The 25,995-nt window shown below is 46.6% G+C and overlaps 2 protein-coding genes across 2 annotated transcripts in view; one reads left to right on the forward strand and one right to left on the reverse strand.

Annotated features, from left to right (window-relative positions):
* Positions 1 to 10,953: 10,953 nt before the first annotated feature.
* Positions 10,954 to 18,207, forward strand: LOC129386200 (uncharacterized). The gene is made up of 3 exons (XM_055073778.1): positions 10,954 to 11,239; positions 13,255 to 13,532; positions 17,898 to 18,207. Exons 1-3 carry the CDS (start codon positions 11,093 to 11,095, stop codon positions 18,028 to 18,030), a joined length of 558 nt encoding a protein of 185 aa, XP_054929753.1. The 5' UTR covers positions 10,954 to 11,092; the 3' UTR covers positions 18,031 to 18,207.
* An 86-nt stretch (positions 18,208 to 18,293) lies between these two features.
* LOC126536680 (ovochymase-2-like) overlaps positions 18,294 to 25,995 on the reverse strand; it is a 50,887-nt gene continuing 43,185 nt past the window's right edge. Inside the window, exons 16-19 of the mRNA XM_072287608.1 lie at positions 23,702 to 23,808; positions 22,303 to 22,571; positions 20,438 to 20,610; positions 18,294 to 19,851 (exon numbers count right to left, since the gene is read on the reverse strand). Of these exons, the coding sequence (XP_072143709.1) occupies positions 19,642 to 19,851; positions 20,438 to 20,610; positions 22,303 to 22,571; positions 23,702 to 23,808 (759 nt within the window). The 3' untranslated portion in view covers positions 18,294 to 19,641. The remainder of the gene's footprint in view (positions 19,852 to 20,437; positions 20,611 to 22,302; positions 22,572 to 23,701; positions 23,809 to 25,995) is intronic.

Genomic DNA, 25,995 nt, shown 5'->3' on the forward strand with positions numbered 1-25,995 from the left:
TACCCACTCTGGGTGATTGGTGAAGAACCGGGTAGTTCAAAAGAAAATAAGAAAGAAGAAATTTAAAAGAATTCAAGCAAAGTTTGATATAGGTAGGTTAGAATTAGAAGATAATGATCGGAGAGAATGATTTATTTTAGAATGAAGGACAAAATGAAGCATAAAAGTTAAAGGAATTGACCTCAGTTTGGGGGAAAGAAAAGAAAGAAAATCATGAGCAATTCCACTTTGTGTAGGTGGATCACCAGCGAAGCTGTATAGCACACGACAAGGAGGTGAAACAGAATTTTGAAAAAAGGTACGAACACGTTTATCGGTGGTAATCGTGACGAAAGGCACGCACACACATCTATTATTGTACATCCACGTTCATTTGTGTTATGCATTCGTTATATACGTTCGTGTTTTCATTTCGCGATATATTCAGGCAAAGAATTTGAGACCGAGATCACCGCACCGACTGGCAGTGGGTGAATGCCGTAAACGCATTCGCAGAGGAAGGGCATAGAGTTTTATTGTATGGAACGCTATGAGGGAGGGGCAGTATGGGGGCGCTAGCATGATGAGCGGCATCGGAGCCACCTGTGAAAGAAGACGACGACGAACGCGCGGGTACGAGCCATTGCTGATAATGATAGTTTTTTGCTCACACAGATTTGTTGACGGACACGAAAAATGCACGGAACCCTAGTCATAAACAGCTTCGGTCTAAAAGCGTGACGAGATGCGTGCTGTTCGCTTTCTTTTTGTGTTCTGTGCGTTAGGGGAAACACAATTGTTTTGCTCTGTTTTAACGTACTTATTTCCTTTCTTATTTACTGTGCAGGTTTCTTTAATTTCAGTCTGTGTGGTCGTATCGTTGCATCTATACGCCTTTGTGTCGTGGATACAGCATTAATGTCTATAAAATGAAGATAAACATGATTCTAATAAAGACATTATTTTTGCCTCAGTTTCGCTTCGAAGGTCTGACCTTGCGTCTGGCTCATGTTGTGGAATACGTGGAACGCATGCGTCATATTGCGGTACTTGGCAAGGTGCTGTGGTCGAGGCGTTCCACGGCGTCTTTGAATTTCGGCTCCTCTGTGAGAAACACGAGGGTCTGGTAGTTCTGCAAGAGCTCCGGCCCTCCGACGTCTAGCAGCAACGTGAGCCGCGTCTCGGCATCTTCTATTTGGTATCTTGTAGCCACCTTGAAGACATCAAACTTTTTCTTCCAAATTCTCTAGTCTTCTGCGGCGTTGGAGCTCAACGAGAACGGCGGGATTGGTGGCAGGAACGACGCCATCGCACAGAAAAATATAGTTACTATTCCACCGGAGAAATCAGTGCTTATACCATGTTATGCGCGAGTTCGTGATATGCGCTCCGGGACGGGTTTGATGGCTTCGATTACCCCTTATGAAGAACACACATGCGGAACGCACTACAGGAGGACATGTTTTAATTCTGTTATATCCAACAGCCCGTTCCCGCTCTAGCCAGACTCCTCACATTCGTAGCGTAACTCGGTTGGCACGTGTACAGGGCGCTAGCCCCTGCTGACTGTATATAACCTGTGGAAGCAACCAACATCGACAATAAACGAAGGTAATTAAGCTAGCTGTGGACAACGAAGAGGAAGAAGAAGAAGCAGTGTCTCTTCTGGTCGTGCCATGGTAGATGTATCTGACCCTTTCTTGTTAAACCGCGAATATACCTACGACCAGCGATCGCCAACGCTTTCGCGCAGGCCAGACGAGCGTCAACCTGCGTACACCACGAAGTTGGATGCCAATGCAGACGCCAAGGCAGATGCCAAGGCGGTGGTCATGGCCACCGATATCTCCCGCGACTCGTCCAAGTCCGCCGGTGCGCAGATGCGCTCGGCCCAGGCGCACAGCTTCTGGAGCATGTACTATCCCCTAGCGGCGCGCATAAGACCCACGTGAGTGGCAACTCGCAACCACCGCTAGCTAAATCGCTACATCTTAAAAGTTTATTGTACGCCGCCAAACCTGTGCATAAACGCCACTTGGTCCGCTAGTAGTGCCGAAAATAAGTATAAGTGCTTCTGACGATCGCACCGAAAATGACTCTTCACCGGAGAAGAGGGGAGCCTTTAGGGTCGGTATAATTTAAGGGTATTTTTTATTCAATTCTATTTCATTCGTATCATTCCCTCTATTCAATATTTAAATAAATTTTCGCGGCGGGCCGCGGTACCAACCATAACGTGGGTGGATTCTGCCGCTTGGACTTCTGACCAAGTGAAACAAGGCATAGAATCGTAATAGTCATTACGGTATTCAGGCCTAGCGGTGGAGCAATTGCCGGCAGCTACTGCAAGACTAATCCCACCAGTAGCCTACAACCACTCACCTCAACTCCAGACCTAGGTTAGCGAGTAGTAAGAAACAGAGACAGGTGGCAAGAGATGCAGTGCGATTTCGCACAGTTTATTTTGGTGATGAACGCATCCACTGGCCGTCCCTGTCCGTTGCGGCGGACTTGACGCAGGCTTGCAGGAAAATGTATCGAAGCTAAAGAACACGCGCAAGAAAGGTGAGAAAACAGAAAACGGACAGGACAGCGCTACTGTCCTGTTTCGGTCCCCGAAAACAGACAGAAGTGATGTCCTGTCCATTTTCTGTTCCCTCACATTTTGTGCATGTGCTCTTGCCTTTCAAGCTCTTTTCTATTACGAATATCAGCCAACTAGTTCTATTCACCGTCTTGTGTCGCTTGGTCTGTCTGGGGAGATGGAGTGATCGCCTGAGCCACAAGCCTCGGCATGGCGGCGCATCTGCGTGTAACATCCGTGTCCAATTTGGCTTCGCTACGGAGCTAGCGTGTTTTCTCAGATTTTGACAATGTGACAGAACAGTCGCGTGAACTACCTATTGTCTGCTGTCGCAGCAAAAGTCGAATCCCTAATTATACAGCGGCGCCGGTGTGATCACCGCGCAGACGGTACTTCACAGTGACCGACCTGGCGGGAGCTGTGGCCACTATCCTGGCCACCGGAGTGGTCATCCTGAGCCTGGTTATGGTGACCACCGATCTCCCTGGTGACGGAGTGCACCAAGTACTCGTCAGTGGCCACTTTGGTCGCGTCCAGGGACTCAGCCTCAAGGTTCTTGGTCACACGGATGTGTACGCCTTCCTGGGGGTGCCGTACGCGCACCCTCCTCTCGGAGAGCTGCGATTCCGGCGCACCTTCCTTGAATACGACTTCGGCCAGGTGCACTGTTTCTGCCCTTGCAATGCTAGGGATCACACTAAAAAGGTTTATGGCAGTTAATAACTCTCCAATAGCACTGCCAGCGCCAGCTACCCCCTTTACCGCCGTCTGAAGAGCATGCACCCTACATCTATGTTCCTATACGCGGTCCGACCCTGAGGTTCTTCTAGGGAGATAGCTTCTTGTTCGTGTTTTATAGGGTTTTCTTTCGTGCTTCATCATGCGTTATTCATTCAGTGCCAGATGGGGCACTTTCAGAGCGAAACGCCAAGCTGCATAAGAATGACCGATTGCGAAAAAGAAAAGAAAATAATGCCACCGGCTTGGCTACGAAAGGACTCGCGATGCCAGTGAATGCATTAGCCTGCCGAGGAAGTTCTTGAAGCTGGCTGCGAGGCTTTGTGAGAACAGGAGAATGCTGAAACAGAGTGAGGGCCCATAATTTGATGAGTCATTAAGGGGTTCGGTGGATGAGGTATGATGCCAGCGCCAGTTGAACCCAACCGATCACATTTCCTCGATACGCGTCTCGTAGGGAAGAGGAGCTTCCACGTTGCAAATAAGGCAACATCTACAATTAACAACAAAACAAAACAATAAAGGCGTGTATACACCAATCTCACGATATTCTTCTTTTTCTTTTTTTGCCAATGGCAACGTTAGAATTCTGACTCGATCTCGCATTTCGTCACGTCGATCTCCGCAGGGTTCGGTGATTGATGCCACGGTGGCCAAGCCCGCGTGTGAGCAGAGGGCGCTTGACGACGATCCGCTGTCGACTATGTCCGAGGATTGCCTGCACCTCAACATCTGGACGACGTCGCGAGAGTGCCTCTCTCCTCAGTGCGCCAACAAGAGCGTACTTGTCTTTCTCCACGACGGTTCTTTCCAGACAGGCGGCAACAGAGACCCGCTATACGACGGAAAGTACGCTCTCGCTGTTGACTCATTATTTAGCAACGCGAAGGTTCACGCTAGTTGGTACATTAGCCCTACAAATAGTATAATTAGCAAAACGCTGATGGAGGACTGGAGACTGATACCCAAGCACAGGCCTATCGTGCTCTCCTCCGTTGGCTGCTTTGAAACCGCAAATTCACCATTTAAGTGCGACTATTCACTTCGTGATTCTGCGCAGGTGTTCTGTCTAGCGGAGGCGCAACATTGACAGAGGAGGCACGAAGTGTACGAGGACAAAGCTGAAACACAAACTGCAAATTTTAGTAGAAGAAAGCAGGACTTTATAAAGATGTGATCCGAGATCATATTTTGTAAAGATTCTTTTCATTTTACAATCTTTTTTTTATACGACGTCATTGGTCCGCAAGAAGCCGCGCCCAATTCTTGCCGGGACAATTCTGCGGCATGGATGAAAAGCAATAGCAAAAGGACAAAAATACTTAGAAAATATTGCCCTAGGTAAACTTCTACGGCGATGCTGTGAGTGCGACTGGAAGCGCTGGATTTATGTACGCATTGAGAATCGCCAGAGGCGGTAGTTGACGAGACTTTGTTCGAGTAAAGAAGCAGCCTAGATCCTCGCGGGTAGTCTTTGATTTTTATAGAAGTTATTTGGGGCTTTCAGGAAATATAGTCAGAATGACTTCGCTCGACTCTGCAGAGGCAGAATGCACAAAGATCTTTTTTTTTCGTACACCTATTTGTCATGTATGCTGGCCACCTTCGCTAATCATATGTGCAGCAGTATGATTGGTGGAGATCTGCTCTTACGAACAGTACAAGTGTAAGCAATGTTATTGTGAATACAGGACCAGCTGTGTACCTAGCCATGAGAGTCATCAGCAGTTGACGCAAACACATGGGGCGCAGCCGGCGTAGTGTGCGAAAAGTAATATGTTTGCTTTCACGGCCCCGCAGATGTGCCTTTTTGGGTGCTCCTCAGAGTTTAAAGGTTTGTAGTCGCTAGGGCTGATTGACCATAGGCATGTGGACTTTCATAATATCGTGACTGCATTTTAATGCGATTAGATTTATTGGCGCATTTCAATCACTTTGTGTCTATCTAGCCTATTTATATTATTCTTAAACGATATATATATATATATATATATATATATATATAAATTATGGCGGATCCAGCGCATCTTGTTGGAATCTACGTACAGTGAAGCATTGTTTAAATGCATAAAGAGTGCCGACACCCCCGTGTTTCTGCGTTATTGCAATGTCAGTGCAAGGTCATACCAAAAGCTCTCGCCCAAACCACATCATCAACATTACAAGCTGTCCAAGGGCAGCCCCTTTACATCTGCTCGAGTGCGCACGCTTGTGCCTCTCGAGAATGGTTAGAACATGGGGCTGCTGCGCTGGAGAACTGAGGTTCAATCCCACCACAGGGCACGTAATTAAATGTTCATTTATGTACGAGCTGTTCGGGAAGACAGCAGCAGCACCCAGCAGCTGTGGCCAGGAAAGTCCGGGAGGGTTCGCAAAGACTCTCCGCTATAAAATCTGCTCCGATGCTGGGCGGAATCGAACCCGCGTCGTTACACGACTTCCTCAGCACAAGAGCCCGGTGGTTCAGCGCTGCGTCACGGATGGCTGCGAGCAGCGAGGGATTACTGGTTACCTGAATTCTGAGCATATAATCTCGTTCTAAAGTTATCCGTAAGGCACGCAACCCCCAGAATGAAATAGCGCATGATTTCAACAGTCTCTTTCATTTACTTTATTTGATTTTCCTTTGACTGGTCATTGGGTGCCACTGGGTATGCACCCATTCTTGGCTAATGCTCTAGAATGAGTTTGTGCCACTGTGATGACGCAACCTGCATTAGAATCCTGAAATGTATTTAGGCATTAATGCGATTAGCATTCTTGGCCCGACGCTTTAGCACTGCGTCAAGAATGCCCGCGGGCAGCCAAGGAATAATTCTCAGCGTTAGCACGAACCAGCGCACCAATGCTGCGATCTCTGAGGCCGTGCAAAAGGGTCACGACTTCGCGGGCGCGCCGCTAGATGACGCCACTTGCGCAGAGGGAAGCACGAGAGAGGAGTGCGGCTGCAGTACACGGCTCATTAATGACGTGTTTCGGTGATGAAAATGCGGCGTATGGCTACATTGCTTGCGTGATTATCGCATTAACGCAGACAGCAATCGTGAGATGGGGTCTGCTGGAATTTTTTTTATTCTAACAACAATAAAATAATATATTTATTGCTAACCACTATTTTACTTTTACTGGTATTGCTCAACATGACAAAAAAAATTTTGCTCCGCATCGTTTAATGAGGAACTTGGCATCATTGCCATGTCTGGTTTGTCCGAAAAAGAAAAGGAATAACCAACCATCGTGCACTTATCTCACCAGTGCTGAATCGAGCCGCTGCAGAGACATGAATAAGTGTTCCGGCCTGCCCTAACTGAGAATTCCGAACTGGGCCTTGTATACGCAAGCGGGTTATTATGCTGGAATCGCTCGTAAGAACAGGTGCTACTGAGTTGTGATGTTGGGCATAAAGAGAACGTACCCAGCCAAGGGCAAAAATCACACGCGAGCTGTAAGGTTGGTGAACACAGATCCAGATCGACAGCGATGCTAAATACTTTATAAGACGATGAGGAATAAGATATGCAATCTTTTGGCCAAACTTCAATGAAAACACGAAATAGTAAGCGCTAAAAACGCATGTCACTGTACCTTCTCTATTGTGGTTGTAGGGCACATGTCCTCACGCACCGCTGTGTGGAGCATGCACTGCTTTGAGAATATGAGACCCGAGACTGAATTCACAAAACTTGTCGTAAGTGCTGTTTGCCATTTGCCAGCCGCCTTCGCTAATCGTATCTCTTGCACAATAACTGGTCCTAGCAAAAGAGCTTTTTCTTTTCATTTTCTTTCTTGCGATACGGACCCTGTTCCACTTGTTCTGCAGGTATTTGTGTGGCCTTGGCGACGTGGTTGTCGTGGTGCCCAATTACCGCTTGGGCGCGCTGGGCTTCTTGAACAACGGCAGCTCCGCAGCTCCCGGCAACGTGGGCCTCTACGACCAGCTGTTAGCGCTTGAGTGGACGCGCTACAACATCGGCAGGTTTGGCGGCAACAGCTCAAACTTGGTGCTAGTCGGCTACGGCTCCGGCGCAGCGGCCGCCGGCTATCTGCTTGCTAGCCAGGCCACCAGCGCGCACGAAGCAGGCGTGGTGCCCAGACGTGTTATCCTTATGAGCGGAAGTCCTCTGACTAGGTATGCATATGTTTTTTTTTTTTTTTGCATTTGCGCGCGATGAGGTAGCAATAATCATGAGTACGCAACGAAACATATACGTTCGTGTGAAAAAAGGATCACTTCTCGACAGCGCTTAGTTCGTTGTTCAATTGAATTCTGGGCTTCTACGTGCCAAAACCACGGCTTGGTTATGAGGCACGCCTTGATGGGGGGCTCCGGATTAATTCTGATCACCAGGGGATTTCTAACGCGCCCCCAATGCGCGGAACACGGGCGTTTTTGCATTTCGCCACCATCGAAATGCGGCCGCCATGGCCGGGATTTGACCCCACGACCTCGTGCTTAGCAGTGCAACGCCGTAGCCACTAAGCCACAGCGGCGGGCAAATTCGTAGTCACATGGTGACTCAACCGTCGTTATTCTTACTTTTCCTCCTTTACAATACTAATTTAAACAATTTAAAACACCTCTAAAACATAATTCCGAAGGCCGTGCATGCACTGCATGATTGGTTACGCAAACACGCACGTATGCACGGACGGGTGGTGGAAGTACTAAAAAACTGCTTAGTAGGTCCAAGGTCCATATATGTATATATATATATATATATATATATATATATATATATATATATATATATATATATAGCTGTGTGTGTGTCTGTGTATGTGTTACAAGAGAAGGGGTACCGAGAGGTACGAATTTTGTTAATCATGACCACATAAAGCCAACAGACAATGAAGCCAACGAAAGCATCAGAGAAATTATCTGTACTTGAAACTGAAATGTAGAAAACAATGAAGAAAAGGGAAATGAAAGTGGACGAAAAGATAACTTGTCGCCATTGGGAGCCGAACCCACAAACTCCGCACTTGGCGACAAGTTATCTTTTCGTCCAATTTCATTTCCATTATTTTCTACATTTTAGTTTCAATTACAGCTAATTTCTCCGATGTTTTCATTGGCTTCATTGTATGTTGGCTTTGTGTGGTCATGTTCAAATACAGGGTGCCCCAGCTAACTTTAGCCAGAGGTTAAAATATGCGAATGCCGCGTAGCTGGAAAGAACCAAGGAAATGTTGTTTGACGTCGCTTAGAGATACCCAATTTTTTTTTTGCCGCCTAATACACGCTCGGTACCTCGAGCGGCCAGTCGGGCGACAATTTTGCGTGCGATTGCGGCCTTCTATCGCGCTCGGAAAAACACTTTTATGTGGCACGTAATGCGCAACACAAAGCTGTATCGTGAGTTTTTCATGTCGCTCTACAATTTGCTCATTGACACTTTTCTTCTAATTATAATGCTTGAGAAGCTGATTAATTAATTAATTAATCGTTTAATTATTTGATTGTATAATTAAAAACTAATTATTTAATTAAGCGAAATTGGAAAAAAATAAGTACCTCCAAGCGACATCAAACATTACCTTGGTTCTCTCCAGCTACGAGGCATTCGCACATTTTCAAACTCTGGCTAAAGTCAGCTGAGACACCCTGTATATATAGTTCGATTGTATCCATTTCCTATCAGTGAGTGGCCGATATCGGCCTATCGGCGACAGGAACTGCGTGACCTAGTGGCTGTCAATTATTAACGACAAAAAATTGAAAATTAAAATAATAATTACATAACGCGACCTCATAACGGCACAATGCAGTCACCTTGTGAGAGTTCCGCTCGGTTACATTTCAGATATCCCGACAACACTGAGACGGCGGGCCGGCGCGTGATCGAGCAAGCCAAGAGGATGCGCTGTCTGAACTCAGGCGAGCCGGACTTTAAGTGCATGCTCGATGCGAGTGCGTCGCTGATCGTCCAGACGGCCGCACCTCCGCTCTTCTTCCCTTCTTTCACGGGGCTCATTCCCTTCCCTCCCCGAGAGATGCTGCAAAACGAAGAGGCGAGTATTACATCTGGCCCAGTGACAATGCCTTGCCGAGGATCGGCATGCTTGAGTTCTCGGGTGGTCACTCCATCTCCTTAGATCTGATGTGCTGTACGTTCAGATGGATGAAGGCACGCGGCATGTTTCCAAGAAAGCGACAGGCAAGTCCACGAGATGGCTCGTAGGCTCTGTGCTATAAGACGCTGACTACCCAAGGACGCAATGGCTTAGGTACCGCCGTCCAGCTCAAAGATAACCTGCATAAGTGCGCCAGCCAATTAAGGTCACTCATTTGAGGGACGTCAACCATTTCTCTGTTTTCCTGCATGATGAGGGCTGATTTCGCCATACAGATCTTTGTGTTACTGGCTTTGCGATGAAACCTCAACGTCTAGACTATTTGTATGAGAGATCATGATATGTGTATAGTCAGCTAAACGCAATATTATTGCGATAGCAATTACATGGACATTCCTGGCGCATTTCCGCCGTCGGCGTCACCATGATGTTCGGTATAAAGCACAAGTGCCATAACATCGTGGCCGCGCGTCGTATGCTGTGGGTGCTAGTGAAAACGTTCGAGGTAGAGCCGCGGATGGTGGCTCGATTTCGCGGGCGCCAGGGCAGAAGGCGGGGAAAAAGCTCGCTGTCTTCCATTCCGGAACGTGGAGGAGGGCGGGAGCGCGTTAGGTGCACCGAGGACTGATAGCTTCGCGTGCGCTGTGTTCTCGCCGCTTAGTTCGCGTTGAAGCGAGATGCCGCACGAAGCTTAATTCGCTCGCCGCAGCTGCCGCTCTTCCTCACGACAGCGTTTTGGCAGCAAGTGTCCGCGGTCATCAAGTCATCAAGCATCGAGTGAGATATGTGTTCCTGTTTTCCAGTGCGCGTGTGACACCATGCTTGTAGTTTAGTTAGGAAATGAATAAGGCCAATAAAACTACTCTCCTCAATTCGTATAGCTGTCTAATCATTTGCTATCGCAATCGATCCTTCTCTTTTCGGGCGAAACAGCGACTCTTTTCAAGTCACTAATAGCGAACTTTTATTTTCCGGTTAGCCTACTATTTACATTACGAGAGCAATAGCACTTCACCTGTGAGCTGACCCCAGCTGCCGTGAAGTCAGGGACAAGCGCTGAATCCACCTCGTTCGCGGACCATGTTTCGGAGGGCAGGGGCAATGCGATTTTGTGGGTCGAATTTGTGGTCAATAGCGAACATTGTTTAACTGCGCTAACAAACGGACCACAGAGACAGCATGGGACAAGGACGGGCGCAGTCAATACTTTGGTTTGTCACAGCGTCTCAGCTTTATCACGCTGGCTCAGGCTATATATAGCGCTGGATATGGCGGTGCATGCGCTAAACATGGTAGAGGACAAGTACACGTTGCTGAAGCAGCGTGTTATTATGTACCATTCTCTTCTGGCGTACATACGTATGTAACAATAGCCCTGACAATATCAGCTTTCGAACACATCCATACATTTTCTGAGCGCGAAAGACAGCGTATACCGTTTAGGCAAACCTATATATATGTAACGTGGAGTTGTTTCCCAACACCATTGCGAAGGCGCGCCACCTCTCACACACTCACAACACTATAGTTTATCTTTTTATTCTCCGTTTCTTGCACGAAGACATAACGACAGATCCAAGGAAATTCTGCTCTGTCCCGTTGTGTTTTCGTGGGGGCAGTAACGGAAATTTCTTGCATATTGTTATCTCGTAAGCTTACATCGCTGTCCCTCCTCCCCAGAATCGCATAGCAGGCATTGAAATTCTCCTCGGCCACATGGACAGCGAAATGGTGCACGCCGTGCAGACTAGTGCGGACAATGTCGCTTCGTCCAGCAACGAAAAGGTGGCCGTCGTCGAGCTGTTCCGTTCACTCGGCCTCAACATTTCCGCAGTTGAAGCCATCATCGAGAGATATAAGAAGGTATATACTACGTCATGTTATCGTGTAAAAGCTTTGCGTTAAGATAATAAGCCAGGATACTGCATTAAACATCGGAACTCTGCTATTACAGGGATGATAGCATTTTTCTTCCTGTTTTAGATTTCAGTTAGCCTGTTCGCTTTAATAAAACTGATCTATCATATAGGCTCACATTAACTCAGATAACTATGTCAAGTACAAAACGAAGTGGCACATGTTCTTACGAACAATTCTGGCCTAAGAACGTTTTTGTCAACGCAGGTCGGAGTTTCAGGTGATATCGGGCACAAAACGGAGGCGGCTACTGCTTTTACAAATATTCCTAGGGTAACGTTTTTTGCCAATACAGGTCGCGGGTTCGTATGCACAGCACATATGTTCGTATGAAGGCAGCGTGAAATTACAAGCGGCCGTTTAGTGGCATATATAACTAAAATGTGGTGCTTATCACTTTGAAAACGCACGGCTGACGCAGGACTTGAATCGGTTTTGCTTACACGAAACATAAACTAATACTAACGTCAATATTTTACTCGAATAGAATTACTGGAACAAAATGTTCTTAAAATTTTTTTTTGGAACTTGTCTTTTAATGTCGGGCGTGCAGTGATCACACGACTGCGATTAAACAAGTTTATAAAACGAATTAACCTAGTTTATCACAATCATTTGTCCTTGGCCAGAAGTAGCCGTCGTGTCGTAGTCTTCGTATATTTGTCGATCCGTCAACATCGTTATTATCGTTACGGTTGTCGTCATTCCTGTTCGTGATTGTCGTCGGTCAGCTGTAAATGTAGTGCGTGACAGAATTTAAAATACCATGTCCTCACTTTTCTTTTCGAAACTTGTATTACCGTGAGCTTTACTAGAGAAAACACGTATCGTTTGCGTACCAATAAATACGCACAACGGCCAAGATTAAAGGTGAAGGGAGAGATCACTGCTATCCTGTCCGTTTCCGGCACCTATGGCATCTATTGCAGGCAAATCTTTTGGTTGGCTGCAAAGGATGAAGCGCGCTGCACTACGCTATCACGCTTCAGTTGCTTCAGTATCGGTTTATGCTCGGTGAAGTAAGGCCAGTCCACCAATATCTTGGATGCTTTGATGTTGATGGATTGGTCTTCCATCACCAGTGAGGTTGTCATCTGCACGGACATAAACATGAGCGTTCAGAGAACGTTAGCTGAAATTTTAACAAACGGTAAATTTATCGAAGGAAACGTGAAGATACTGGGGGACACCTGCAGCCGTGAGAAATGCACTGATCTTTGCCTATATTTTCCATTTCGGGCACAGCGCATCGTGATCCACACCGTACGAGGCAATCCGCCACACGCTTGCGTGATCCCTTTCATAATGCTCATGAAAGTAAGTTCTTAAGCAGACATGGCTGCTACGTGTCCCACCCTCATACAATGGACAATGCTCGGGCCTCGATACGTGCAGTGGCATCGATCTTTGTTGCAACAGCAGAGGAGGCCTCTTTCGTTCCTCAAAAGTAATGAGCTTAGACGAGGGCGAGTGACACAACGCGTTGTCTTCGTTTTCGTCACGATGGTAGTTTTAACCATGCACCAGTACCAAACTTACCGAGTTTTACCTTCTCTTTAGTATAACGAGCTTGTCGCGGTAAGCGCTAATTAGTACGGTCCTGTCCTCGTGTCCGTGGTCTACCCTATATTCCATCTCACCTACTCAGTGCAGTGAAGCGAAAGCAATGAATCCTGTCAGCCAGTCAGGTAAAAGAACGGAACAAGGACTCCTCCACTAATCGATTTTGATCGCGCGACGACTACTGAATGCAAGTTTCGCGGAAGGACTAGTAGCTCACAATGGGTGAGCGCTCCTGCCCGGCTCTTGTTACTGATTTACTGACATGCAGCCTTTGGCTGCACTATACTGCGCAGTGTGTGACAGAGCATATATAGTACGTGATTAAGCGATTTCGCCAGCTCGCTGTCTTTCCAATATAGCGTAAACGAGTTTTGCGGCACCGCACTCGGCTAGTGCAGGAGTACAGCTGGGAGACGACGGAGGTGTTACACCAGATGCTCGAGGACCTGCTGGTCGCGTGCCCTGTGCGGGAATTCAGCCAAATTCTGGACTCGACGGGTGAAAATCGCATCTTCCGCTACCTCATCTCATCCAAGACCACTGGTACGACAGTCAAGGCGGGCGACATGCTGCGGCTGTTGTTCGGAAAGCCCTTCCTACGACCGCTCGAGCACGACAGCATGCGGCCCGCTAGTGAGCAAGTCATCAACCTCTGGACGAGCTTCGCCAGGACAGGGTGCGTCCTGACGAACATATTGCTTTGGCCCTAATGTGTATACACTCGTGCATTCACTCACCACGAAGGCGGGAAGAAATTGGGCGTGTACAGGATACACCACCATATGTATGAAGGGGTGATCCCATTCGGGCCTCAAACAAAGCAGCACTGAAGCTCCAGATCGCACTGCTGAAACTTGCTGTGTAGCTCTGAGGGCAAGGTGGTGTTTATTCTTAATTTTCTTGATGTAGGTGGGAAAAGAAACGCGTGTTACACTCTTGAATGAAAATCACGTGTTCCCACTGATACTGATCCCCATGGTACGGGGTCATCTGCTCCTGACAAGAGCATCTTATTAATGCTCATTCTGATAGAACGTCAACGCTTCATCTAGCTGATCGGCAATAAGTAGCTGATACTAGGCCTATCTACAGGTAATCATTCTCACATTTACGCTGCACCGGCGCTTGAATAATGATGATTCATTTCTCCTAAGAGTGGATGATCCTGCCACCTTCTGTAACAAAGACCACATTCATGTTGTTGTTTTGGCACTAAAATTTGGTTCCTAAGTTTCTGGCGTCGCTGCAGGCTCACGACGTATAATCACCGTGCTTGCTATTACATCATTCACCAATTTTGACATGATGGTCTATCACGGAAGGCTTTTACGAAATAATTGCGAATCATCCCTTTTATTTATGAAAGTCTTTATACTCTAGATCCTTTCGAACAGTAGATACCAGTCGATCGCGATGTTAGACAAATTATTATTGAAGGCGACTGGTTAATGACGAGCTGCACTTACGAACGAAAAAATCGGTCAATTTGAGCCCCCGAGCCCGTATTTAAAAAAAAAAACACTTCTCTAACGTAAAATGGGTTTCTCATTGGCCGGCGCCCAGGCTCCCACCTATTATGAAAACGCTATACTTGATAACGAGACGATTGTCGTAGCGATGACCCATCGTGGACTACTATTGCGTGCACGAGAACTTTTTTGCTGTTCCTTGGGCTTTGCAATGCTGTTCTTGCACAAGAGAAACTAGTTCGATACAACGCTGATCCACACGAGAGACAATGACAGCAAAGGCGCCGGCTAACGACGAGCACTTCATATTACTGTAATCATGTCACTGGAAACAACAACGCAAAAAAGACCTTTTACAGCGAGCAGTCTGCGCACCGTGCACTAGAGGCCGCCACAGACGCGCCACCATTGAAGGCCTTACTTGAGAGCAAGCAGGCACCAGCCGCCAGCTGTCTCTCTAGTAACGTTCTACCGAGAGGTTGGGGATCGCCTAATCCCACGGCATTATTTATTTAAAATGTCCAGAATAGAAGGAAGACGTGCTCTGTCGTGAACTGCAAAAAACTGCGTCAGAGACTTGAAGGAGAGAGATGAGGCTGTGCGCGAGCTTTATCCTCCTCAGCTGCACAATGAGTGCCCATATTTACGACTATTCGTCATGAAGCCCTTACCGCAGGCGAGCACAAGCCCAACCGCCAGCGCTAAAAATATCCGGTTGCCGAAAATGACCGCCTTCAGCAACAACGCAGCGTTATGGCACTGCGCCTGACACGAAATATGACGAAACGCTTAACTTCGATAAGCATGCAATTCAACGCTACGTACTCGACTGACTGAAGCGCGGCTGATCCACTCGAGCAACTTTATTTTCTACTGCAGCGAAGTCAAGCGTGTTATAATAGGCGGGCACCGCAAGTTTTCTCGCTGCGGTACGAATCCAACAACAGGCGAGCGACCGCTCGACCACTTGCACCATTTTTGTGCGATTGCGATTACATGGACACTCCAGTCGCATTCCTGCTGTCGCCGTCGCCGTGATGTTCCGTATAAAGTCCGAGGGCGATAACACCGTCGCCGCGCGCCCTGCGCAGTATGTGCGAGTGAAAGCGTGCGATGGGAACCAACAATCGCGGCTCAATCTCGACTGCGCGAAAGGGAGGAACGCAAGAAGGAAGCGCCCCGACTGCCGTCGCGCGCGAGGCCCCCAACGTTGCGAGGCACATGGGTGGAGGGGGCGGCGTTCTACTCCGGCTTTAACTGCGCATATGGCGGCTGCGCGCGGTCGCGTGGCCGTATCTTGAGAACGACCTGCGTTGTCGGCAGAGTATAGGTGCATCGGCGGCTCGTATATAGCTCTGTGCGTACTCTGTGTTCTCGGCGCTCAGTTTCCGTTGAAGCGAAAGACAGCACGAAGGTCACTTCGCTCGCTGCTGCTGCCGCGTCTCCTAATGCCAGCATTTTGACAGTGAATGTCCGCGGTCATCGAGTATGATGTGTTCATGTTTGCTGTGCGAGCTGACACCATGCTTGTTAATTTAGTTAGCAAACGACTGTTTGCAAGTTGAAACGGCCTATTAATGTATTATCCTTACTTGGTGTGGCTGTCTGCTAAATTGCCGTCGCAATTGATGCTTCGCCTTTCGGGTGAAACTGCAACAATTTCTTTGTCTACGCGTACGCGACTACATTTTTATCTGCGCTGTAAGTATTCAAAAAATCTTTATGAAATTGGGTTAACCACCGTGGTCTGAGCAGGTCGCAAACAGGCATTTTCTACCCGCGCACAATTACCTATGTTCCAAAACGAATGTGTTGCGCATGTAATGTTAACCACAACATTCCCACTGCCGTAAGAGTCTTACAAACCAACCGCTGTAAACTCGAATGAAAAGGGTCAAAGCAAACATCACGCCACTACATTCGTCTTCTTCGACCGGTAAGCTTGCGCGCAGTAAGAGAGCAATGCAGACGGAACGCATAACACTCTGCAGCTTTAACCAAAGCTCTATCAGCTGACTGCTCACCATAGCGGCGGAAGAAAATTTGGAGGACGCTTAAGCTTCGCTTGAAGAGCGGAACGCGTAGCAGTCAAAGATCCATGACTGCTTCTCACGCTTCACAGCAGCTGCAGCGCATGTAACCGCAATGTTTACCGGGAAACGCTCGCGGCGAACGCTATGCACGAAGGCGGGCTTTCTGGTAGAAACGCGGCCTCTTGCATTGGCCGCAATGCGGTGGAGGCGAGCGCCATCTGGAAGTGTTTCAAGGAAAAGGCGCGCCGCTCCTTGGACTGCCGAGATATTTACGCGCCGTCGTGCGCAAATGGCGACGCCGTCTCCTGTCTACGCGTTGTAGAAAGGCTGGAAAAGGGTTTGCTTTGAGTTTTCGCGTGACCGAATTATGTTTTCTGGTATATTCAAATTACAATCGGACAGCTATCATGTCTGTGGGTTGTGCGTAAGTCGTATAGTTTACGATCGTTCAACTTATGTTATCTTGAGAAATTCAATTAGTTCAGTCATTTCTTTGCGTCACGTGGAAGACCTGGGTATGCGGGGTTCGAAAATGTTTTTGCCGAAACGACGTCCGACGCCGGATTTTCTGCGACATGGGCTCCTTACGCTATCGCGTTAAGAGCGGCTGTCGGAGCGGTGCCTGCAGCCGCCGTGGCCATCCGAACAAACGCTGATCTAAAGATGCTCGATGACGGGCACTGTCATGTGACCAAATATGGCGGCGTCCATGGGCATGGTGCTGTAAAAAGTATATAAGTACAAGAGATATGCGACAAAATACGACAAGGTGCCATTTTGCAGCAAACCTGCGTTCCTGCTTTTTGCAAGCACGTCAACAAATATCCTGCAGAACATTGCAGAATAAACAAATACAGCTGTAATTTGGTAAATTACAGTTGTATTTATTTATTCTGCAATGTTCTGCAGGATATTTGGAGGACGACAGACATGGTAAACATTTATAAAGGAGTCATAAAGCAAAATCAGAATACTACTATATGATTTTCAATTGACCCGGAATGTGACCGCGTCCTATTTCCGGCTAGAGAATTTTCGTGAATTTCTTAATTTTTTCGCACATCAGGCTTATGTTGTAAGAATAAAAGTTCATTACCCGTATTCATAAAGGTTCCCACGCTAGAGCATTTCTTAAAAGCAAATTCATGCAACCAGTTTGACATATTATTTGCAAAGGTGCCCTACCAACGACAAACAGCTCTTACTGACGAAACGTTTTGTGAATTCGGCCCCAGGTGAAGAATAAGCCTTGCTAGCACGTGGACGTATGCAAGACTCAAAACTTGGTCTGCAAGACAAACAAATCAAAAGGGAACTTGAGGAGCATTCACGCCATGTATGTGAAAGACATCACGACACAGTTCTGTACTAAAACAGGAAAACGGCACTGAAACGGAACGACAGTAAGGATGGCAGAACAATGTGCTAACAGATGTGTGGTATCATCCGGAGTAACGCCTATTTTCATGTGTGTGTGTAATAATTCCGTTCATATGCGTTTGCAAGCACTATAACAGTGACTTGTCTTTCTATCCGCAGGAGTATCCCTGACATCAATGGGCTCATCTTAGGCCGGTTTACCTTCCGCATAGGCCGCGCAAGGAAAAAGAATGACGACAGTTTGGACAGTCGTAAGGAATACTGCGAGTTTCTAAAAGAAGTTGATGTGTAATGACGCATCAAATCAAGCAATAGTGAAGATGCGTAGACAAGCTGGTGATCGGCAGAACGCTCTTAATTTGTGCATGTGCGTGTGTTTTCGAGTGTACACTAACATCACTCAACACGTTAACAACCTGAGTATGCGTACTGTTTCTACAAACATTACAATTCTGAACAACAGCACAAGGTCGTGAGTTCAAGTCCCAACAATAGCCACATACCAATAGGAGCAAACCTGGCTAAAAAAAAAAATGATGTTTTATGTGGGCTTAGTATGGGGAAGAGTAAATCAAAGTATTTCTTTATTTGTTCGCATGATAATACATGGAAACGGACCGGTACTAAAAGCCAGAAATGTGGCTTGAAAATTTTACCAGGTCGGAAGTAGAAAGAACTTGGGTGAAAGGAGCGCTGATGTTCACTTCCTTCATGACATATGTTTATGCTCGCAAGCTCCTCGCACAGCCTGCTTTGTGTGTCCAATTATTTGTAGTGTTTTTCGTTTGCTGCATTCTATTAACTTTTTTACAGCACAGGCTGAACAACACTACCTATGAAGCTGTGCGATTCGTCACAATTAATACGAACAAATCGAGGCCGTTACAGCAGGCAGAACAGGGCTCGTAAGGTGGCGTAGGAACTTATTGCAAAAATAATTGAATACGAAAAGACAAATAAAACCTCCCCTGGTGGCGCTAATAAAATGACTCCTTTTTTGCTACCGTCATCATCATTGGAATCGTCAACATAATAATTTAATTGCAACGGTAGCGGCAAATCAGAGAGAATAACATGTAGAGAATTGTGTGGGGTGGTTAGCATTAATAGCATCCAGTAGGTTACCCTGCACAGAGTATGACGGACTAGAAGGATGAGCGAAAGAGAACGTTCCCTGAACACACGTGCGTGCAAAATGTAACATGTGCCTATTCCATCGCTTGGTTCTGCTTTATGCTGTGTACAGTGACAGCTAGCACTTCAGCCTAAAGCAGGGTATACATTGGCGGCTTAGTTCGTATTGGATCTTGAAAACGGAAGCAATAGACACAAACAGAAGGAAAATAGAAGTGAACTTGCTCGTCTGAACTCGCAACAAAACATATTTCACGCCCCGTGGTACGAAGGCGTAAACCGTTCAACGCGCGCCAGTGATAGGTGAAGCCAGGCCTGGGCACTTGGGTCACACCGGGTGGAGCGGCAGCTCAGTTTGGTTCCTCAATAGTTCCAGTGCATCAGGTGAAACCGACAAACGGTACAGTCTTGAATTCGCGCAACCAGCAAAACCTGCCTATGACACCTGCAGGCGCGTTCTGTGCCATCAGGCGCAGGATAAATGTCTTTTATGTCGAATGGCAATAAGTGGCGTAAACCGACGAGGACATGAACATTGAGTAAGAGCTGGCCTCAACTACCAACTGCCAGCTCCAATTGGTAGTTCCATTATTCTATTACTCTATGTCCTACGACTCTATTTCGTATTTCACGGAAGGTACACTACATACGTTGCTGTCCTCGCTGTCTCGCGCTACGTGTTGCCCTTCGACACGAATGGCCAACTTGCCAAAAACAAGATCCTGCTTGAGCAATGTCTTTCAGATGATGAGACGCCATTGCATAGTGCTCAGATGAAATTTGTGCGGTCGTACGCTTCCTCGGGAATGATGTTGGCCGTCGCATTGAGAATCCAGGGCATGAAATGTGACACGCTAGCATACACCCCTGGGAAGGCAGCCGAGCCGCAGCCGACACCGAAGGACACGACGCCGACGAGTTCGTAGTAGGTTCCGCCGTCACGATCCACGTTCACGACCAGCGGGCCCCCAGAGTCTTGCTGCGAGCAATATTTATTTATTTATTTATTTATTTATTTATTTATTTATTTATTTATTTATTTATTTAATTATTCATTTATTTATTTATTTTCACTTACTGCCTCCCATTACAAGGTTTATTAGCAGGAATCGGCAACTAAAGCAACGGTGAATAGATAACTGACAACAGAAGATAACTGACAGCACAATTAGGCTAGGTTGCGGAAGGGGGAAGAAAAGTGGCATTCAAAAGCACCGAGAGATCGGTTAGGTAGCATACATGTCTGGAACTGCTATCAGCTTCACCGTGAAGAGAACCGTGGTAAGACAGACAGCGTTCTACTTACTCCGAAAGACCGATAGCATCTTTGTTTTGAGAATGTGATGGAAGCTGTCGAGAAGTTTCGAGTATGCTGATTCCCACGCATATGCTTCTTGTCCAGAAAATATGGTCAGAATTTAAAAGGAATCCAGCAGGCAAAATTTATCTAGCGCTTCTGATTAGGGTCCCAATAATCTACATCGCTAATCGTGGCAGTCCTTACGAACAAATTTTTCCGCGTCGTTTGAAAAAAGCGCAATCCAAAAACGTGCACGTCGCCTTACCTGGCAGGCGTCTACGCCACCGTCCGTAGTGTTTCCGGCACAGACAAAGTGCTCGTTGACGCCGTGCGGAAACTCGCGGTCGTAGCTACCCAAGGAGTGGTACGCGCGGTCGCATGCGGCGTTGTCCACAAGAGGAACCTGCGCTTCTTGGAGGACAGTCTGCAGGGTGCCACCTGAGTACGTAAATCACTGTCGTTATAACGGTGATTTCTGCAGGCGTCAACTGAAGTATATGTATATATATATATATATATACACGGGGGGTACATACTCTCTATAGGAGCTATATTAACGCGAGCAGTGACCGGGAAACTATTTTAAACCGACGGTATATATATCGCTTGAGGAAATCACGCTGGCCCCGGTCGTAAAATGAAGAGAGTACGACGTACGTTGCATAAGCTGAATATATATATATATATATATGTAGTTGATAGGGACAAAAAGGTCCATGACAGCGAACATATGTCCAATAAACTGTAGCCCACAAACAATAGTGTTCTTTCTTTTTTTGCTTTAATGGGAGCAAATCGCCATTACTCCCACTCTTACCTTAAAGAACTAAACATTCAAAGGAGGTTCAATTTCCTAAACTATGAATATTGGGGGCGGGTTAAAATTGAGGACATTGCACTTTCTATTTCTGTCCGCGAAAATCTTGTGCTGTGCAATTCGGGGCGTGTTACTATCAAGTAAATGTGGTTTGCTAGACCTAGCGATGCTTTTCGCAAGGTTAAGCCTCCACGCCTTTGCCGCTTGGTTTCCGGTACACGCGACGGTAGTGCCGTGGACGATGTCGTTAGAGTGCTTTTGTGAAGAATTAAGTGACTCTGAAAGGAGTTACGAGTGCAAAGTTTTATATTTCTCTCTGTCTACGACGGGACCTTCTTCGTTCTTTGGTTCGGCGACCATAGGGAAAATTTCGTCTTTCCTCAATGCCGCCAATTATGGTGCGAGTCTCTTGACGTGCCGCTAATGGTTCTTTGGTGACGTCCTTGGAAGTGTTCCCTCTTGTAAAAGATGGTATTAAAGTATCGTTTACGAAATCCGTTTGCGCATCCTACATTTACGTCTTCTTGCGCATAATACCTTTTTAAGTGCAACTATTTAATTGGTATGCGATTGCAGGTGACCATACCCTGCAAATAACTTGTTACTGTTGTATTTCTTCCACCTCCTTCCCACCACGTCCCGTCCTTTCGAGCTTGCACTTGGGCTTTATCACGCGGTTCTAATCGCAATAACAGCTTCGCGGAAAGGGGACGTCTAAATATACATTCGAGAGGGTGCAGCGCAGCTCACCATGAATGTACGCTGAACATGGACATGTTCCACAGAGACAAGGCCCTTGTTCACGAAAAGCTCTTGCGCTTTTATTATTCGTAAGAGAGAGAAATGTTATTGTTCAAATTGCTCATTATCCGAGGCATCGTCGCTAGTGACATTCGTAAGTTCGTAAGTTATATTTGCCATTGGCCAGCCGCCTTCACTAGTAACATGTTCGGCATCAGAATTAGCTCGAAATTGGTTCTTACGAACAACTGTAGCATAAGAGATTTTTTTTGTGAATACGGACGCTGGTGGTCGCTTTCAGGCAGGGAAATTTGCAGAACGCCGCATGTCCGTAAGAGGAAATGCCAGCCAATGCATATGCTGAACATCGAAGGCGCAGCCAGCCAAAGCCAAACTGTTCTCACTAATGAAAAGTTTGTGAATTTGGCCCTAGACGTTCAACGGGAGAGGAAAGCTACGCGTTCGCGCGTCAGGTTCGAATCCGCGTACAAGTACAGTAACGGTTACTCGAAAACAGACTTCCGTGTTCCCTTCCACGCTGCTCACTACTGTACACGCCCTCTCGAACTCACCGAAGGCGTTGTGTCCCCAGCCCAGAACGGTGGCTATTCCGTGCACTGTCGCGGCCGAATCGGCGTCCGGCAAGCAAGCGAACGGCTGTGGCACGCCTCGCTGTCGCGCGGGCAAATCGAGCAGCAGCAGGGCGACGTCGTTGTAGTGGTGCCGGTCGTTGTACTCCGGGTGCAGGTGCACCGACGCCACGTTTCTCTGCACGAACGTGGCGTTGCTCACGTCCGATATGTTGACGCCGCCAACTCGTGCGATGTACTTGGTGTCGTTCCTGCGACAGTGGCATTCATTGAGCGAGACAGCCAGCTCGCAGGTATACGGAGGCGCCTCCAAATTTAGCGTGTCCCCAGCGAATAGCGCGGAGAGTGTTGTTTATATGTGGAGTGCTGTTTATAATACTGCATATTAGCTCTCAAAGTGCAACACAACGGAGTTAAAAAACAACAACATGGAGATGTGCGTCGCTCTGAGCAGCCACATACGATATACAGTTACCAATTGTTATATACCGCATATAGGGTATATTAATTATACATTGATAGTATGACGTTATCGCAATATAACTTCTATTCATAGTGCACGAGTTCTTACTTCGATGACACCACAAACGTGCATATTTATATGACCAGGAATCGCATGCGCAAATCACTTGCGGGATTTCAAAACCAAGACACTCCACGCGAAATAAAAATGAAGAAAACAATATAGCCGACTGAGAAAAAAAAATTCAAGAGAATCAACTAAGTTGAGGTTCATGTACTCTTAAAGATGTTTGGGTAGCACGGTCAGTAATCGAAAACTCGTTTCAAAGAAAATTGTGATTAGCGACACAACACCGCGTTTATTAGAAATTTGGGCAGCGCCAGCAACAAGAGAGGCATTGGACACTCTAACGGGACAAGCTAGGAGACGCATCTAATACCAAAATACAAAATGCAGCCTGATATACGAATTATCAGTCATTAAGAGTGTGTCTCTTTGCGCTATCCCCATCCACTGTTATTCACTCTTCACAATATTCCCGTAGTATTCGTATCTTAGCAGAGTAACTCCGAGATGCGTTACACATTATTAACCGTACTGTGAAGGTTGTTGTTGTTGTTGTTGTTGTTGTTGTTGTTGTTAAAGTGGGCTGGATTTTAGGGTTTGGTGCACGCAAGGCGCCGGTTGATCTTGTGATGCGCATTGTCTTTGGAACAATGCAATTCTCAACATAACGTTGTTTCAGATACGTGCACAGCCAGCACTTATATTTAGAACTCTGTGAGGCACGGATGCTCACCTCTTGTGTTTACTCCAGACCAGATCTGAACAAAAAGCGGAAGTTCAAGAACTAGTCATTTTATAAATGCTGGACATTTAAAAATTCACCAGTTTGAATGCTCACCGCCAGATACTCACAGTGAATATACGAAGCAATGGGCAGCAGAGAGGACGACCCGGGAAGTTATCAGCGTGCCGCCGCACCAGTAGTTCAGGATTTTCACTTCATCTCGAAATATGGCCACCTGAAAAGAAACGCGTGCAAATGCTGTTTTTTTTTTCCTTTATGGAGGCGAGACCCATTCTATGGCATATGCAAGAGTTACCCTCGGATGATTCCAATTCATTTTTTACCCCGCTGTAGAAGTGAGACAGGCATTGGACCTAACAGGGTCGTTGTTTTTGTCAGAACTAGTCAAAGCAGCCAGGTGATGTCTGATAGAGAGAAATGTTTATTTTGCTCATATGACTCCATATACAGGGCTTCTCCCTGTGAAGCACAATTATACAATTTTACTAGCCAGGTTAATCAGCCCTCTTGAACCGTCGCATATGCATTCCTATACTTCCACGTGTTTTCCGTACGACCAATATGGAAGTGCCGCGGAATTTATACGTAATACATATATATTTCGTCAAAGTTACACGGAAATGTACGGAACATTTCAATAAGAATGGACAGCCTTACTGTTCTTCTCATAGTTGTCGTAAGCGGTCGGGATGTTTGAAATAGACTTTGGTTGCTTGGATTAGACATATTACAAAGCTTCGCCACCGAAATGTCACTGCGTGTGCCAAATTTTTTTTTTTTTTTCATTTCACAATTCAAGCAAAGCAATAATTATGAGATGTACTGCATGCGATGTAAGGCAATAAGAAGCCGTAAGGTAGCCCGCCTCGAAATAAAATAAAATGTTTTCTTGGGAACACGTTTTTTTTTCTCGCACATAATTGCATTGTTGGCATATATTCAGAATTCAGAACACTACTGAATCAAACCACAATGGAGGGCTTACTATGTGTGCAGTAACTGATCACTAGGAGTTCATAAGGTAACTACTAGAACATTTTTTTAGAGTTACCTAGCCTTTATTGCTGTTCTTTTTTTCGACCTAAACACTATACACGGTGGATACCTCACAAATATTAGAGGTTGAGAAATCGGAGTTTCACGTGCTTATTAAAGCGCAATGGTCTAATATATTAGAATTTATAGAGTTTTCATGAGAAAGCTGGGCCCATTCGAGAGGCAATGTATTCGTAAACACTTACACGAACCTACACATATTACATCGGATACACCCCACAGCCTACAGGGACGAATGCCCATGGTGTGGGGCCACACCAACCCTATACCACATTACGTGGGAGCGCACACTACACAGCATAGAACACCCAGGCACGAACACCACGAGGGAGCAATGGGAGGCACTGCTGTCCAGCTCGGCCCTCGACGACCAGCTCAAGCTGATTAAGAGAGCTGAGAAGGTGGCAAGAGCCAGCGGAGCCCTGGACTAAGAGCCCCGACCACTAGTGCTTTTTCTGATTATTCTTTTAATAAAGTTTATCTATCTATCTATCTATCTATCTATCTATCTATCTATCTATCTATCTATCTATCTATCTATCTATCTATCTATCTATCTATCTATCTATCTATCTATCCATCTATCCATCTATCTATCTATCTATCCATCTATCTATCTATCTATCTATCTATCTATCTATCTATCTATCTATCTATCTATCTATCTATCTATCTATCTATCTATCTATCTATCTATTCGTAAACTGGGCCAATTCAAAAGATGCTGTAATGGAAGCTGATTAGATCCCTGAGACTGTGTAATCTGAGCTTGTGTGGCTAACGTTGGCCGCGCGGTGGGGGTTTCCGCGATGGCGCGGTCTGAAGAGGGCTTGTGTAAGACTTAGTATACAAAAACTCGCATTGTGAGAGTGTGTGGCATTTGCGTATGTGACATGGAAGCGAAGCGCATTTTCAACGCCAAGGAGAAACCTCTTGCCGGGCACGAATGCATTATGTGCTCTGCGAAACGCGGTTTATAGCACGAGCAGTTCCATGCGCGTGTCCCCGAAGTCAAATAACATAAAACATATGGAATTGCAGAAGAACGTGAACGGCACGTTCCTTGTGCGCAGTTTGAAATAAAATTTCACTCATCATGTGTCGGGATGGGGTAAGCGCGCGTTTGCAGTAAGCGCCTTACACCGCTGTTACCCAGGCGTATATACCCGACTGATACGTGTAAAGCGTGCGGACACAGAGCAACGCTGCGACACATGCTCTGGGAGTGTGCCGGCAACAGCGGTACCAAAACCAACGTCGTTCGCGACGCGTCCATAACGGCAGACGTTATCAGAATACAGGAAGCCTCGAGCTCACTCTTTCCCGACGCCTTCCCAGCTGCGGG

Source organism: Dermacentor andersoni, chromosome 4 (assembly GCF_023375885.2).
Source record: "Dermacentor andersoni chromosome 4, qqDerAnde1_hic_scaffold, whole genome shotgun sequence".
Classification (NCBI taxonomy): domain Eukaryota; kingdom Metazoa; phylum Arthropoda; class Arachnida; order Ixodida; family Ixodidae; genus Dermacentor; species Dermacentor andersoni.